The sequence below is a fragment of the Meleagris gallopavo genome, chromosome 1 (assembly GCF_905368555.1).
Source record: "Meleagris gallopavo chromosome 1, MGAL_WU_HG_1.1, whole genome shotgun sequence".
NCBI classification, from domain to species: domain Eukaryota; kingdom Metazoa; phylum Chordata; class Aves; order Galliformes; family Phasianidae; genus Meleagris; species Meleagris gallopavo.
This window is the reverse complement of record NC_139404.1, coordinates 50109870-50124954: the sequence shown is the minus strand read 5'-3', so window position 1 is coordinate 50124954 and position 15085 is coordinate 50109870. Positions and strand designations below refer to the sequence as shown.

The window sequence follows — 15085 nt, the reverse complement described above, 5'->3', positions numbered from 1 at the left end:
ATTAATTCTAGCCTCAATCTCCCCTTGCCGTTCCCAGGCCCCATTAGCCGCTTCCTTCCCCCCTCTTCCCCATAGCTCATTAGCGACCAATTCGCCCAACTTGCTTCTTTCTGTACCGTGTCCTGGGAACACCTCGTGCCCCCGCCGCCACCCTAGGGACCCATCCCCACCACTCATCCCAACCATGGGGCACGAAGCCCCTGTCCCACAGCACCTGTCCCAGCTGACGCAAACCCACCGCGGATTAACCCCGGCCAGGATTAGTGGATAAACCGGGAGCAGGGCACTATATATGGTGCTGGGCCCGGTGTGGATCTCAAAGCCACCTCTGCGTGAGGGACGCGGCGCCCGCTGGGATTTTTGGGTGGGTGTGGGAAGAGCGTGGGCAGGGATGAGCATTGTGGGTTGGGTGAACCACGTGGAAGCTCACCAAAGGCCCCATTAACTGTGGGTTGGGGAAAGGCTAGAGAGGGACTGACTGCAGGAAAGGGGACCAGCTTTTTGCACAGGATGAGGGGGAACGGCTTTAAACTAAAAGAGAGGAGATTTAGGTTAGGTCTTGGGTGGAAATACATGACTCAGTGAGGCACCGGCATGGGCTGCTCAGTGAGCTGTGGGTGCCCCATCCCTGGAGGTTCAAGGCCAGGTTGGATGGGGCCCTGGGCAGCCTGAGCTGGTGGGTGGCAGCCCTGCCCGCAGCACGGGGTGGGACTGGGTGGGCTTTGTGGTCCTTTCCATAACCAACCATTCTGTGATCCTATGAAAAGTCTTTCTCTCATTATAAAAGGATTTGGAGGGATGGCCATACCAGCATGCCACGTGAATCTGGGACTGGAAAAACAGCCCCATTGGCCGGGATCCCAAATCATGTTTTCTCCACAAGGCCGACCTATTTATTTAAATAACGCGCGCACCCGCCCGTCTCCCCTTGCATCATCCAATACCACGCACTCCAAGCTCTTCCCAGGGTGACGACTGCCATCACACCACATCACCGTCCCCGTGTCACAGCCACGACCCTATGTCATCCACCAGCACCTGGTGGGGCTGTGCTGCTGTGGCTAGGCAGCGTCCCACAGCCGCCAGCACCTTGCCCAGGCGCCGGTCCAATGCCTGCAGGTGGGGCTCGGCCAGGACAGGTGCCAGGCGGTCGGCAGCCAGTGCTTCCCGCATCAGATCGCTCAAGCGGTAGGGCTCAGTGGCCAGCAGCCTCAGCCGCAGGTAGGTGGACTTCTTGATGCTGCCGATACGGAGGAGAGAGCCTGGCATCAGGGTGGGTTTTCCCCAGTGGGAACATGGGTGGTGGGAGCCGCTTACCTGCAGCACTGCTGGAGCGGCGCCAGGATGGACATCTCATCACGAGAGTGCGTGCCGAAGCTGAGGGAGAAACCCAAGGATTGGCATTGGGGTGTGCGTAGCATCACCCTGCGCTGGCTCTCATTTTGACTTTTGGCATCCCTCAGCCTCAGCTCTGTCCATTTAAGGTGGTTGGGTGCTCCCCTCTCTCCTACCCGCGGCCATTGTCCAGGTGAAGCAAGAAGGTGTCGTTCCCAAATTTCTCAAAGGTCTCATAGTGGTGCCGGTCCATGTTGCCTGAAAGGGTGAGGAGAGGATGGCAGCAGTGGGATGCTGGGATGGGTACCAGCATGGCACCATGCCTACTCCTGCACAATGTCATCCTGTGCTGAGTTTTGGCAGTAGACAAGCACCCCAACATTGTGATGGTACAGGGCAAAGCAGCCTCACTCATGTCATTCATTGCAGGAGAGTTGGACTAGATGACCTTTAAGGGTCCTTTCCAACTCAAACAATTCTATGACTCAATGTATGCAACATGCCACCAGTTATTCAGTCCCAAACATGCCATCGGGTGGGGACCAGGCCATGGGGACAAGCAGGCAGAGTGCCTTCACGGTGCAAAGCCTGACCATAGCCTTTCCCATCAGCTACTGGAAAGTGAGGAGAAACTGGAGGGATGCACTCACCCATGAGGAAATCAAGTACTGCCATGTCGATGAGGTCAAGGAGGCGATGACCACTGTCATAGGGCGGCGTCCGGCGCACCTGGGTGCAGTAGTTGGGGTCCAGCTCCCACCTTCAGGCAAAGAATGGACAACGGGTACATGAGAGCGACCACAGGGCCTCCCCTGCTCCTCGAGTCCTTTTGTGTCCCCCCAAGTCCCAGCTCACTCAGCCTTCTTGCTCTTGTGGTAGGAGCGGCGCCAGGGGCTGCGCCAGGAGCGACGCTTGGCCAGAGCTTTGTCAGGCAGCAGGACTGCCATGGAGCCCTCCAGCTGGTCCGGCTTGCCGCACAGAGCGTGCTCAGTGGAGCAGTAGTAGGAGCACTCCCCGTAGAAGCAGACGTTGCCCGCTGGCATGAGGGACAAAGCACAGGCTGATGACTGAACAAGAACCAGATGAAGCTTCTCACCATGCCACATGCATAAAGCAATGAATAGCATGGTGACTCTTCTTCAGAACCATCTCCATAGATGGGGACGCGGTGGCAGCTGAAGTCATCCCCAGATGGGTGCCTGCCCTTGTGTGAGAGCCAAAGGTTAGCAGGAGCACACCTGGGGAGATGAAGAAAGTCTTGGCCAGTTTCTTATCAGTCGTGATGTCCCGGATCTCCTTTGTTATATTCACCAAGCGACCAGAAACCGGTGGGATTCGTCGGAAATCCAGGATCCTAAAACACAAAACTCAGCACAATTTCTTGCCAGTGGAGCCATTTTTTTACACCCAGTTAGTACAAGCGCCATGAGATGCAGGCGTCCTTGCAATAGAGGAGGAAGAGGTGGCTGAAGGAGCCGTTTCTTTGCCAGGGTTGGATGTGAACTTTGCTGGGAGGTTACAGGCCCCAGAGGGAAGATTTTTGGCTGTGTTTTCCACCAAGCACAGGGCAGCCCCCAAGGGCTGAGGCCCCTTTTTGGGTGCGGGCCACACAAGAACTCACCTGTCCAGGTGAAAGGCTGCAATCTCCGCATTGTGCCGCTCAAAGTCTGAGAAGTAGAAGAAGTCAGCGGGGGTCTCTTGGTCCCTGCTCTGCCTGAGAAGATTTGGGGAGGGCAGGGATGGTGGCCAAAGAATGGATCACCTCCTGCTTGTTCCCAAACCACCCCTTGTGCTGTGTCCATGGGGCCACCGAGACGTGACCAGGCACAGGTGTACCCTGCTGCGTGGTCGGCCCCAAATCCCACTGGGACAAGGGCTGGGAAGTGGTCCTCATGGATCATCTTCTCTTTCCCACCACTGGAGGTCACTACCCCATCACAAGCTGCACCAAGCCTGCTGCCAGCAGTAAGGGGAAGGGGTCTCCAGCACTGGGGCTGAAGTCAAGCTCTACTCACTTCATGGGTTTGAAGAGGGCCTGCCCGTAGTTCGGGAAGGTCATGATGAGCTTCAGCTGGGTACCGCCAGACTTCTGCACTGGAAGGGGGCACACGAGTGTGACTGGGCCTGCTGGGGAGGCCAATGGGATAGGGGTGTGGGTAGGGGTGAATACCCGAGCTAACAATCTTCATGGTGGCCAGGTCCTGCAGGAGGGTGGGCATCAGGGGGTCCCTGCGTGGGTACAGCTCGTAGCGGTTGATGCCGACGTGGAACTTGAGCCAGGCAGGGTAGGTGTCGTAGGCTGTCTTCCCTGTCGGGAGGACCATCTCGGCTTTACTGCTGCTGACCCTGCAGCCCAAAAGCCACCACCACCCCAACAACAACATTTAGTTGGGATGGGGTGTTGTTCCCAGGCCCTTTCTGGGAAGAACCAGCACAAGGCCTGGGTGGTGACAGAAGCCCCTAGGGCAGGTCCCCTTGGCAGCTGATGGCCACCTTTGTGTCCCCCACAGAAAGTCCCCATGGTCTCCCAGCTGGTCCTCAATTTCCAGCTGATTTCACCCAGGGGATCAGCTCCCAGGTGTGCAATCAGCTATGCACAGTTAAAGGGGAACACAAAACATCCATAAAAGAATGCTTCCCAGCAGCATCCTGAGCTCCCACCTGCAACTGACTCCCCCTGACCAGATCCATGGCACCCCCTGGCTTCTCTGTGGGATGGATTTGGGTTATCTAGTCCCCCCATCTTAGTATTTTCACCTCTGGAAGGTGTGCTTTCCATAAGGAATCTGCTGTGTATTACCCATGGTATCTCCATTAATATCTTCCCTTCTAATTAGAGGTTAGTAGTGCAGGGACAAAAATAGGCACCCAGCAGTGGTGAGCTCATCACCCAGCAGAGCCTAAAGAGGTCAGAAAGTGCCCTGAGAAACACGGGGCTGCCGTGGTCTCATGTCAAGAGCCAGCTGACATTTGGGGTTTTGCATTTTCAACATGAAGTGGGTGAAAGAGGGGGATCAAACTGGTCAGAAGTCTGCACTGGGGAGTTCCCACAGAAATTTACAGTGAGAGCCCAGAGCTGGGTAAGGAGAGGAGGAGATGACCTAGAAGATATCATACATAACAGTGTGAATAATTCAGGCCTCCCCTTGGACTTCACCATGTGCCACATGGGCAGGAGGCTCCCTACAGCTCCCCGGGCAGCAGCCTGGAAACGGGGCTGAGATAAGATCTGAGGCACGGGGGCTATTCAGGTGGGATGCTGAGCCAAGCAAGGAAATAATTTGTTTGCTCCCTGCCATGTGTCCCCTCAAGCACCTTCACTCATCCCCCCAGACCAGCCCACTCCTCACCATTCATCGCTCCCACTGTTCCATAGGCTGAACTTTTCCATGGGATTGACGACAAACAGCTTGTCTTTGTCCTTCACCTCCGGCAACGGGATGTTATAAAGGGGATGCTCAAAGAGCGCAGCCAGCTTGGATCCCTTGGCCCCTGCTGGACTGACGTCTCCATGCTGGTGCCGGATTCCCACGTCCCCATCCTTTCCCCGTGGCCCTGCTCCCTGCGGCTGGGAGCTTTTCTCCAAGGAACCGTTGCTGCCACTGAAGTCCTGGAGGATGCGCAGGCTCAGCTTTTCAAGGTTGGCCAGCAAAGGGCTGCCTGTGGGGGTACCCATGGCTTTTGGTGCTTTTGCATCGCAGCTGCAGAGCCTGTGACTCTCAGGGAGAGCCAAGTCCGTCGTTACATGCAGCAGAAAGGCCAGGAGCAGCAGCAGGAGGAGGAGGACTTTAAACTTCCTTTGGACAAGTGTCTGCAGCTGGCGCCGCATCCTTCCTTGCCAAGGGGCAGGCACCCACACGGGGTAAGGAGAGTCAGTGCATCCACTGCCCCGTCTCCTCTAGGCAGAAATCAGGGAGAGTTGTCCTGCATCTAAAACATCGCAGCAAAAAGCAGAGCTGTGGGAAGACTCTGGTGGCAGGACAGAGAGAGGGGTAGGAGCTGCAGCAGGATTTATAAGGGACGAGCTAGCAGTGCCAAGGTTAGCATGAACAGGGCAAGTTCCAAATCAATAGCTGCAGGTGGGTTTGGGGACAGAGACTGTCACAGATAATCCGCACGCTGGCAATCAAACAGGTGCCCTGCACTGTCCCATCTCTTTGGGCTTCTCCCTGCCCAGCTCCCATTGCTTTCACTCCTTGTTTGCATACTTCTGCCCCACTCCCCAGCTCCGTCCTATCTGCTGTGCTCCCACCATTGTTATATCCATGCACTCGTCATCCAGTTTTGCTCCCATCCATCTATTCAAGGATGCTTGTATGCAACTGCCCATCAGTGGGTAAAATAAATAGGATAAAACAGCAGCTGGAGCAATTTTACCCTTTTTAATTTCCCAGAAGATGCAGAGGACACGTGAAATCCCATACATCACGCTGTCCACTTGCTGGAGGCAGGCAGATGAGGAGCAGGTCTGGAGACCTCCTTCAGTGCCATGGCCCTACGCTACCCTCTCACTCGTGCTGCTCTCCACACCAGCCCCGTGCTGGCTCCGTCCAGCCCACACAGGCAGCAGGAATATGGTGTTCCTGGCTCTCCGTGTCCCGCGGCACAACAGTTGCTTGGAAACCGCCTCCAGCTGACACTGCCAGCAGCCCCAGATCCAGCCAGCACCGCATTTCCTTCCCCCTGCCACGCGCAAACAGCATGGCCGTCGGGAGCAGAGCTTCCCACAGAGTTGACGAGCTGCAAGCCGTGCAGAAGGAGCCGGGTGGAGGGGAGCAGATGGCTTCCTTGGGGAAGGGAACACGGCGTCTTGCACCGGGAGGTTTGCTGGATCCGGTCTGGATGCACGTTTTGGAAAGAAGGCGCCTAGGAGAGGCTGTGGTCGGAACACAGGATCGTTAGGTCATTGCTTAGTGGGGAAAAAAAAAAAAAGCCAATAAAAACATGTGCTAACTACTTGCATCAAAGGAGCTGGACTCAGCTCTGGGAGAGGGGCCATGGATTCCTTTATTCCAAAGCCAGCTCTGGGAGAGCAAAGGGAGACGGAGACCCCCTGCTCCTTCCAGTGGCCCAGCATCAGCTCCAAACTTGGCTTGCAGGGAGGTAGGGTGACAAAGGCATCCTTCCCGCATCTCAGAGCCAGATTGGGACAGGTCTGTGATGTAGGTAGCTCCTTCCTGCTGAGCTACCAGGGCTGCTGGATGCATGGGGACACCAGCACAGAGCCCGCAGCCTTTTTTCCCCACTATGGGTTGAAGCCATCCTTCTGACCAGGAGACCTGTCCCCATGCTATGGTAAATCATAATCCTCCCCGCTCCCCAACTCTAATTTAGCATCAAATTGGAATGTAGAGGAAAGGGGAATAGGTGGGATGCTCGCCACCCTTTGCACTTCAATGCTGGCATTAAATATTAACCAAAAGATTTTTCAGAAAGCCAGACGTGAGCCTACAACAACGGGGAAGAGCTGGGGAGCTTCAAAGCCTGCCCTGATTGCGTGACAGCACATCAGTGCACCTCGTTGCCATGACATCATCACAGAGAAGCGATTGAATTTGCACCTCTTTCCTCCATTTTTCCAGCTTCTTCACCCCTTCTCAGCAGGGCCCAGTCACCTTTGGGATGGAGGAGGAGCCCTACACCCAAGGACATTTCCATTGCTGGCACAGAGTGCGGACTCCCCGCCATGCAGACCGACAGCCGATAACGATGTTCCCCATCTCCCCTCAGCAGGGAAGGATGAAGTCATGAGCACAGCCCTCTGAGCTGCTACCACTGCACACTGGCTTGCTGGGATGGACGGATAGAAAGGGTCATTCTGACTGGCGCCGATGTATCACTCTGAGCTTTTCAACTCCTTTTCCACGTCTGACTCACTTCGATGCTTTGATGGCAGTAGCAGCGACACCCGGGTGGCAAGACACAATACGGAGAGGAAAAAACAATAGTTAGACATTCAGTGCCAACCTCCCCAGATTTCTGTTAAAAAACTTTTAAGGTAAAAAACCTTCACCAAGAGATGGCAGTTTTAGAGTCAGAAGCATTTTTAGGCTCCAAAGCATCAGTGGCAGAGTGGTTACTTGCAGGATAACGTGGAACAAGAAGGGACCATCTCCAATCCATGAACCTTACTGCCATGTGAATTACAGGCATGCCCCAAAGTGCTCCAGTTGCATAGCAAAAGCCCCAAACTGTGCTCTAGTTCCACAGCAAAAGGAGGGTGGGAGTTTCTTGTAGCACACAGGAGTCAGTGCAGCATGACTCAACTTGCAACAAGCAGGAAAGCTGAACCTACCAAGTCCTTGCTTGCAGGCCTTGACGCACACAGCTGAATTTTGGAAAGTTGAGGATTATGCTTTCACATATAACAGGCATTCAGAAATGGGGTGGCTTTTTGTGGTAAGTTCTTGTGGGAGGGCTGTTGCCCTTGGAAACAAAAATAGCATGGCACTCTCCTGTGAGCCACCTTGCACTTGCTTACCTTGGAGGAGTTGCAGTGTAGGAGCTGACTTGCTGCAAATTCACACCTAGCTCACCTCGATTTGTTTGTGTGCTTGTGCTCTGAGGATGCTGGGGACTGGTCAGCGTTTGCCTATTGCAAATGCAGGTCACAGAGACATTAGCTTTGGTCAGCTGGTGGCCAAACTGATAACAGGCTGGTAGTAAGGCCAAGAGATTGCATGCTGAGGTAAGCAGCTCCCTCTTCCTAGGAACATCTGCAGGTCAGCATGACCCCACAGAGATGCCCATGACCAGCCTGTCTGTGGACATGCACACAGCAGTTAATTATTCATTAGTGTGAAAGAAGGACAATTAAGGAGACCGTGGTATGGCTGAAGGTATCATCATGCTCCAGCGAGCACAGGGCATTCCAAAGATGGCAACTTTACCTTTTCCTCTGGATGTGCATCCAAACATAAAAGAGGTGGAAAGTCTTGGAACAGAAAACCAGCTTTTCCCCCTGCCAGCTGCAGCAAGTGCCAGTCAATAGTGCTATTTTCATTTAAAGTCAGCCAGCTGGAGCGAGACAGAGTAATCACACCAACAGGAAGCTCATAGGGTTTGGAGTCTTCCAGACTGCACAATGATCCTGGCACCTGGCAGATATGGTTCCAGTTTTGTGTCCTCCCCACTACCTTACAAGTTCCTTCCACTTGATCAGTAAAGAATTACGTGACAGGATGTGGGGCCCAGCCAGCACAGATGGTGCAAAATTGAAATGATTTCCAGTGGTCTTACATTACTCCAATTCCTGCCTTGCAGAAGAGTTCCTGACATACTGAAATGGCAGAAAGACACCTCTATCATAACACTGAGATCCGGAGAAGGAACTAAGGCTAATGGAAAACCCCTCACGTTTGATCCACTGCAGGCCCTAATGCAGAAAAGTCCTTTGGAATTGAACTATGTACTCAAGTATGGCCTCTCATAAAACATGAGCTGCCAGTGGCACTGTTGGTGGCTTTCTCAGAGCAAAGTCTGAAAAATCATAGAAGTCACAAATGCCAGACCCCAAAGGTCAGAGCAGATGCATGCTGGCTGGGCAGAGGACGCAGGTACACTCCCTTGATGCTACTCCTTGGGTCAGCAGCACCATGGATGTGGCAACCTTCCTCAGCAGGCTTGCAGCAACAAAAGGAATTGAATGGGAAAGATGAGAGTGCTTTTCTGCTCCCTTGGAGTCACCCAGGAAGGAAGCAGGGTGTGTACCCGCCATCAGCTGTTGCCTGAGCTGCATCATTCCTTGCTTACTTCCATGTTTCCTGAACTACTTCTCTTTTTCATCCACCACATTGGGTTTTTATTTTAGAACAAACACAGAAAAGGACAATTTACTACTTTTTTTTATTGTAAAAAACACAGTTCCCCAGATTTATATAAATAAGCCATATACGTAACATACAATTACGTTCACTCCATCCTCCAACACTGACAGCTTTAAAAGAAGAAACAGGCTAAAAAAGCAAGTCCAAAAGGACGTTAGGTTTCTGATGACCAAGTGATATCTCACATGGCACCTCCTTCCCCTACCAGCCTCCAAACAAGATGCTGAAAGTACACAGCACTTGCAACACCCCCAGGAACTGACAGGGAGGCATTCAAGCTGTACGAAGAGTTCTCACCCACTCCCCAGGCATCGACAGCCGCCTGTGTTTCAATGCCATCTCAGCATGCAGTGGGTGAGAGAGGAGGGGGTAGCTTGCATAGCAGCCTCCTACGTCCAGGCAGCTCAGCTGTCCTCCCAAATCAAGCAGAAAAGGGTAAAACAAGCCTAATCCCCCACAGCTAACACCTCCACGGACAACCCAAAGGGACACCCTTGACACAGCCAGCTCTGCATGGTCATTTAGAAGACAAGAAGGTGGTGCTGTTAATAGGGAGGAAAGAGGCACTGGTCAGAACCATACCACACATAGCCAGGGAGGCAGAGAAGAGAGGACACAATGTAGAACAAGTGGGAGGAGAAAACTTAGGACTAGATAGCACCTTTTCTCCTCCTCTTCCCCCTCATAGTGGTGCTGCATGGTGTGTCATGAGATTACCTATTTAAACACCTCTTTCTTCTTTAAGCTCAAACAAGAAAGAAAGAGCCACAGACAGATCAGAAATTCCATGAGCGAGGACAGGCTTAGCAAGTTATACACACACACCCCCCAAATATATGCATCCCATGGAACTGTTACGTCAGTATGGAAAGAAATCTCGATGTTTTAACTATTAAAAATAAAGCCCCACCTCCACATTGTACAAAATCTGTGAAGGAAGAAATCTCCTGTATGCTGCGAGTCTGGGACCCAGCCAGATGTCAGGAGCACTTCCAGACACACACAGCCAGGCTGCCACCAAAGAACATGTACAGCAGATTCTTCACCTCGTGAGTGATCTCAAAGCCAAACCCTTCCCCAATCACCACGTGCCAGGAGGACCCAAATTTCTTGTCCATCATCTCTTTGATCATCTTGGCAGCACTCTGGAGAACGAAGGAGAGTGTAGGGTGAGACACAGCAAGTAGCAAGTTTCCGTGCAAACATCCCCCTGCTATTCTTCTCTAATAAAGTACTGAAGCCACGGGCAACAGGTATAGCAGCTGCACTGAGCAAACTGGAAGCTCCTCAGGGCTGTGCCAAAGGCTAAAGCAGCTTACTGTTTGCAGCAGCCTCTAACACAGCAGCTAGGAGAAATTAAACAACTACATCTAGCAGGCATTTTTCTCATTCACACAGTCTGAGAGAGAAGCAAGAGCTCTGTTTTTGATGGTGGTGGAGTTATGCTGGGCACACTGAGCATGGTAGGAGATTCAGGTCACTAAGCTGTAGCTATTTTTACATGAGTCCATTTATATATATATTTTTCCAGCTAATTACCAAAACAATGAAACTAGGCTGACTTTTAGAAGGCTTGCTTCTCTAAGATCATACCCTGTTAGGTCTAGAAAAGGAGAACAGAAGATTTTGCAGTGACACTTGTTGTCTCAGGCACGAGGGGACAGAAGGAATCTCCTGCTCTGTAGCTTTGCCTCACTCCAGCACAGAGCTCCTCTAGCACAAGCAATCTGTGCCCTGCCCATTGAGCAAGTGTGTTCTCATTCATCTTTCTACCTCAAAGACGAGGGTAATATTTCAAAAGACTGTAACTCCTCCATCACACCCCATCTACGTGTTCTCAGTAATTTCATTCAAGAGGCTGAAAGCTGACAGGGAAGACTGAACAGACTGTACCTAAAGGTTCGAAGAGCTTAATTTGCTCGGTTCCAAAATAAGAGTCTCCTCCCTGCCCTGATGGGGATGACCTTGCTCAACACTGACAAATGGACCCACATTTTGGAACAGGCCACTCTCACACAGTTCTGACACAGGCCCTCAGGACAGACAGGACATTTTATGAACAGAGAGGAAGCTCACAGAGAAGGAAGGAGATAAGGTTTGTGAGGCGGCATCGCTCTGTGACTCATCTTTGCTTCCTGCATGAAAGCAAACAGCTAGCACAGATCTCACTCACAAAAGCAACTAAATCTGAGATCTAGCCAAGCTGTCTCTTTCTGCCCCTGCTCAGTACAGAAACTGAGTAATCTGTCAGTATGTGATTCTACTGTGCCCTACAGCTCCAGCCCTGCTCCTGCAGATTCCTTGAGCTGCAGCAACAAAAGGTTGGCCTGATGGATTCAGCTCATACCTCATTGTTTGTGGCATATTTCTCACATGCTGTGACACACAGCTCCATGGCCTCTACGCGCATCTCCTCCGGCATGTCTGTGTGCTGCAAAGAGCAAACAAGAAAGAGGAACTAAGCAGAAAAATAAAGGCTAGACACAAGACAACAGAAAACAGCCCTTATGTTGCCCACGCTGTCACAGAGCCCAGGCTGCTGGCACGGACACAAGGCAGCTACTCCACGTGACATTCAGTGTTAGCTTAAAGCAGAACATTATCAGTGATACAGGCTTGTCAGAATACCAAGCATTAGAATGATTAATATGAAAATGGCTTATTACTTTACTGTCTGCCCATTCTTTCCTTTGTCCCAGTCCATGCAGAATTGTTCTCTTCCAAATTTAAGACTAGCATAAAAGTAAGCACAGCTTAAAGGAGGAGATAAATGCTGTTGCTAATTTTTCAGTACTAAGATGAAGAGAAAGACAGTACTGCTTCAACCATCCTTAATTATGGCTATAAGCATAACAGAAGTCTAAATTACACAGTCTTTTCTGTTATCTGGCTGGCTAAGATTGTTTATTCCTGGCTCCTCTAAACAGAATAAAAACAAGTTGTATCTAGCAACATGAGCAGAGGGCTTCGAAGGCAGCATGTGTGGAACATTAGATGATTGCTTTGTGCCATGCTGACTGATTTCCTTGCCTGACGGACAGGCAGAAGAAATGGTGGTGACTGAAATCCCTATAGAGAACAGCTAGGGTACAGCACAGCTCCCACAGCAGCTGCCAGTGGGAGAAATCTTATTTTGGAAGGTGGGGAAGAACAAAGGTAGCACTGCATACCTGTAACACTGCTAAACACATAACTCATTTTCCTTCTTACCCTAATCAGCGGAAAGCTGTGCAGCCTTTTATAATCAGCTTCCTCCTTCTTCCCCTCCCCAGTGTCAGCCATGGTCTTTCCCCAGTGACCCCGTGAAGGGGCAGGGGGCTGGGAAGGAGCTCAGCAAGGCCCTGCAGTGCAGATGGCTCAGGGAGTGTGGCTCTGAGGATCAGCAGAAGGGGAAGCTTCTTGGCCCAGAGGACACCGCTTAAAAAGAAATAAACAAACAACAAATAGAAGACAAGAAGAAAGCTTTGCATTAAAATGGAAGGCAAAAACTATTACAAGAATGCTGCCCCTACCCCCACTTACTCACTGTATCACTAACTTCTTCACACTCCATGCAATCAGAGAGCTCTCACAGCACATTAACGCAAACAAATTTTAAAAATGTATCATTTCCCATAAGCTTCAGGATGGCAGCACCTCCCAGAAGCACCAGCCCAGTTTGAGGGACGTGCCAAGTCAGGGCAACGCTTCCCACAAGCAACGAGAGGCCATCAACCACTACCGATCTGGTACACCACAAAGTGCACGTGTATTTGAGGAACAGGATCCGGGTAGAACGTTCAACAGAACATCTCAGCCCTCTTTCGGGCACTCGCTATTCTCACCCCGAGGTATTTGGCAGCTGGGGATTCCTGTATAGGAAAGTACCAGGCCGCTGCTTCAGGCCAATCAGCCAACCATAGCCTAGGCACGGCAGCCCAGCCAACTCCGAGCATTCCACTGCGGCCTGCTCAGACTCTCTCGCTCACAGCGAGGTGCCTCCCCTCCCGCCCAGAGGAAGCAGGGAAGTCACACGGCGCTATCCTCAAGCCGCCGCCCTGGCACGCTGCACTTCCACGGGGCGGGGAGATGGTCTGAGGGCAGCCTGGCTGGGGCGGCTCGGGAAAGCACTCCACAGCCCCGGCCGCGTGGCTCCTGAGCCCGAAGAGCGGCGCCGGGAGGGAGGAAAAGAGGGCCGGGAGCGGAGCGTGGCCTCACCTACACCGCCACCGCCGCCGCCGCGGCCCGCACCGGTTGCTAAGGAAGAGCTCCGGCTGTCTTAGCAACCGCCGCCGGAAGCCCCGCCTCCCCGCCGCCCATTGGCTGCCAGCGGGCCGCCCGGCTCACCCTACTGGCGAAGGGGGCTTGGGGCCGCGCGGCGTGGGGTGTCCGTGGCGTGCCTGTGCTGTGCCACCGCCTGGGGGTGGGGGCGGGGAGCGGCTTCAATGCGGGGCGTCGTTAACGGGAAGGCCGTGGTGCCTTCGGGATGTGGTTCCGCCTTTAGTTTTAAGTAGAATCACAGACACATTTAGGTCGGAAAGACATAAATCATCCAGCCCAACCACCAGCCCATCCCCACCATGCCCACTGACCACATCCCTCAGTGCCACATCCACACGGCTCTGGATCACCTCCAGGGATGGTGACTGCACCACCTCCCTGGGCAGCCTGTGCCACTGCAGCACCGCTCTTATGGAGAATAAATCTTTCCTAATATCCAACCTGAACCTCCCCTGGTGCAACTTGAGCTATTCCTTCTCATCCTATCACTGTTACCTTGTAGCAGAGGCCTACTTCCACCTCATCAGGACCTGGCAGAATCACAGAATCACAGAATGGCCAGGGTTGGAAGGGACCTCAAGGATCATGAATCTCCAACCCCCCCCCCCCCCCCCCGCCACATGCAGGGCCACCAATTTAATACTAGACTCAGGCTGCTCAGGGCCCCATCCAATCTGGCCTTGAACACCTCCAGGGACGGGGCACCCACAGCCTCTCTGGGCAGCCTGTTCCAGCACCTCACCACTCTCTCTGTAAAGAACTTCCCCCTGACATCCAACCTAAATCTTCTCTCCCCCAACTTAAAACCATTTCCCCTTGTCCTGCTGCTATCTACCCTTTCAAAGAGTTGATTCTCCTCCTGTCTGTAGGCTCCCTTTAGGTACTGAAAGGCTGCAATGAGGTCACCCCACAGCCTTCTTTTCTCCAGGCTGAACAAGCCCAGCTCCCTCAGCCTGTCTTTGTAGGGGAGGTGCTCCAGTCCCCTGATCATTTTCATGGCTCTCCTCTGGACCCTCTCCAACAGCTCCTTGTCTTTCTGGGGGCTCCAGACCTGGACACAGTACTCCAGATGGGGCCTCACAAGAGCAGAGTAGAGGGGGACAATCACCTCCCTGTCCCTGCTGGCCACCCCTCTTCTGATGGAGCCCAGGATACCATTTGCCTTCTGAGCTTCAAGGGCACACACTGCTGGCTCATGTTAAGCTTTTCTTCCACCAAGACCCCCAGGTCCTTCTCCACAGGGCTGCTCTCAAGGACCACTCTTTCCAGTCAGTATAGATGCCTGGGATTCCTCCAGCCCAAGTGCAAAACCTTGCACATTGCTGTGTTGAACCTCATTAGGTTCACCCGGGCCCACCTTTCAAGCCTGTTGAGGTCCCTCTGAATGGCATCCCTTCCTTCCACTGTGTCAACCACACCACTCAGCTTGGTGTCATCAGCAAATTTGCTGAGGGTGCACTTGATTCTGTCATCGATGTCATTGATAAAGATGTTAAAGAGCACATCCTTTCAAGTCACTGTAGAGAGTGATGAGGTCTCCCCTGAGCTCCTCTTCTCCAGACTGAACAACCCCAGTTCCTAGCTGGTCCCCATCAGACTCATGCTCCAGACCCCTCAGAGCTCTGTTGCCCTTCTCTGGACACACGCCAGGGCCTCCATGTCTT

At 52.7% G+C, this 15085-nt stretch overlaps 2 protein-coding genes across 3 annotated transcripts; both read right to left on the bottom strand.

Annotated features, from left to right (window-relative positions):
- Positions 1–862: 862 nt before the first annotated feature.
- On the bottom strand, positions 863–9016 carry LOC100542306 (extracellular serine/threonine protein kinase FAM20C-like). The gene is made up of 11 exons (XM_085226294.1): positions 6897–9016; positions 4686–6211; positions 3506–3681; positions 3351–3429; positions 2957–3049; positions 2574–2689; positions 2191–2371; positions 1986–2095; positions 1512–1593; positions 1318–1377; positions 863–1240 (listed from the first exon to the last, which is right to left on the bottom strand). Exons 2-11 carry the CDS (start codon positions 5162–5164, stop codon positions 1006–1008), a joined length of 1611 nt encoding a protein of 536 aa, XP_085082420.1. The 5' UTR covers positions 5165–6211; positions 6897–9016; the 3' UTR covers positions 863–1005.
- Positions 9017–9161: 145 nt separating this feature from the next.
- DNAL4 (dynein axonemal light chain 4) lies at positions 9162–13481 on the bottom strand. Of its 2 annotated transcripts, none has more exons than XM_003202286.4 (4): positions 13359–13481; positions 12372–12578; positions 11509–11592; positions 9162–10306 (listed from the first exon to the last, which is right to left on the bottom strand). In XM_003202286.4, the coding sequence occupies exons 2-4, from the start codon at positions 12441–12443 to the stop codon at positions 10142–10144; spliced, it is 321 nt and encodes a 106-aa protein (XP_003202334.2). In that variant the 5' UTR covers positions 12444–12578; positions 13359–13481; the 3' UTR covers positions 9162–10141. The 2 variants fall into 2 exon arrangements, with proteins under 2 accessions (XP_003202334.2, XP_010709192.1); XM_010710890.4 differs by lacking the exon at positions 13359–13481 and adding an exon at positions 12986–13299.
- Positions 13482–15085: the final 1604 nt, after the last annotated feature.

Bases quoted from the DNA above. Each gene is read 5' to 3' on its own strand.
- DNAL4 (XM_003202286.4), bottom strand. From the start codon at position 12,443: ATGGCTGACACTGGGGAGGGGAAGAAGGAGGAAGCTGATTATAAAAGG. The intron at 11,593-12,371 runs GTAAGAAGGAAA...TGCTCTTTGCAG, and splicing joins ACAGCTTTCCGCTGATTAGG to CACACAGACATGCCGGAGGA. The intron at 10,307-11,508 runs GTATGAGCTGAA...TTCGTTCTCCAG, and splicing joins AATATGCCACAAACAATGAG to AGTGCTGCCAAGATGATCAA.
- LOC100542306 (XM_085226294.1), bottom strand. From the start codon at position 5,164: ATGCGGCGCCAGCTGCAGACACTTGTCCAAAGGAAGTTTAAAGTCCTC. The intron at 2,372-2,573 runs GTGTGCTCCTGC...CCCTCATGCCAG, and splicing joins GACTTTCTTCATCTCCCCAG to CGGGCAACGTCTGCTTCTAC. The intron at 2,096-2,190 runs GTGAGCTGGGAC...CTTTGCCTGAAG, and splicing joins CACAAGAGCAAGAAGGCTGA to GTGGGAGCTGGACCCCAACT.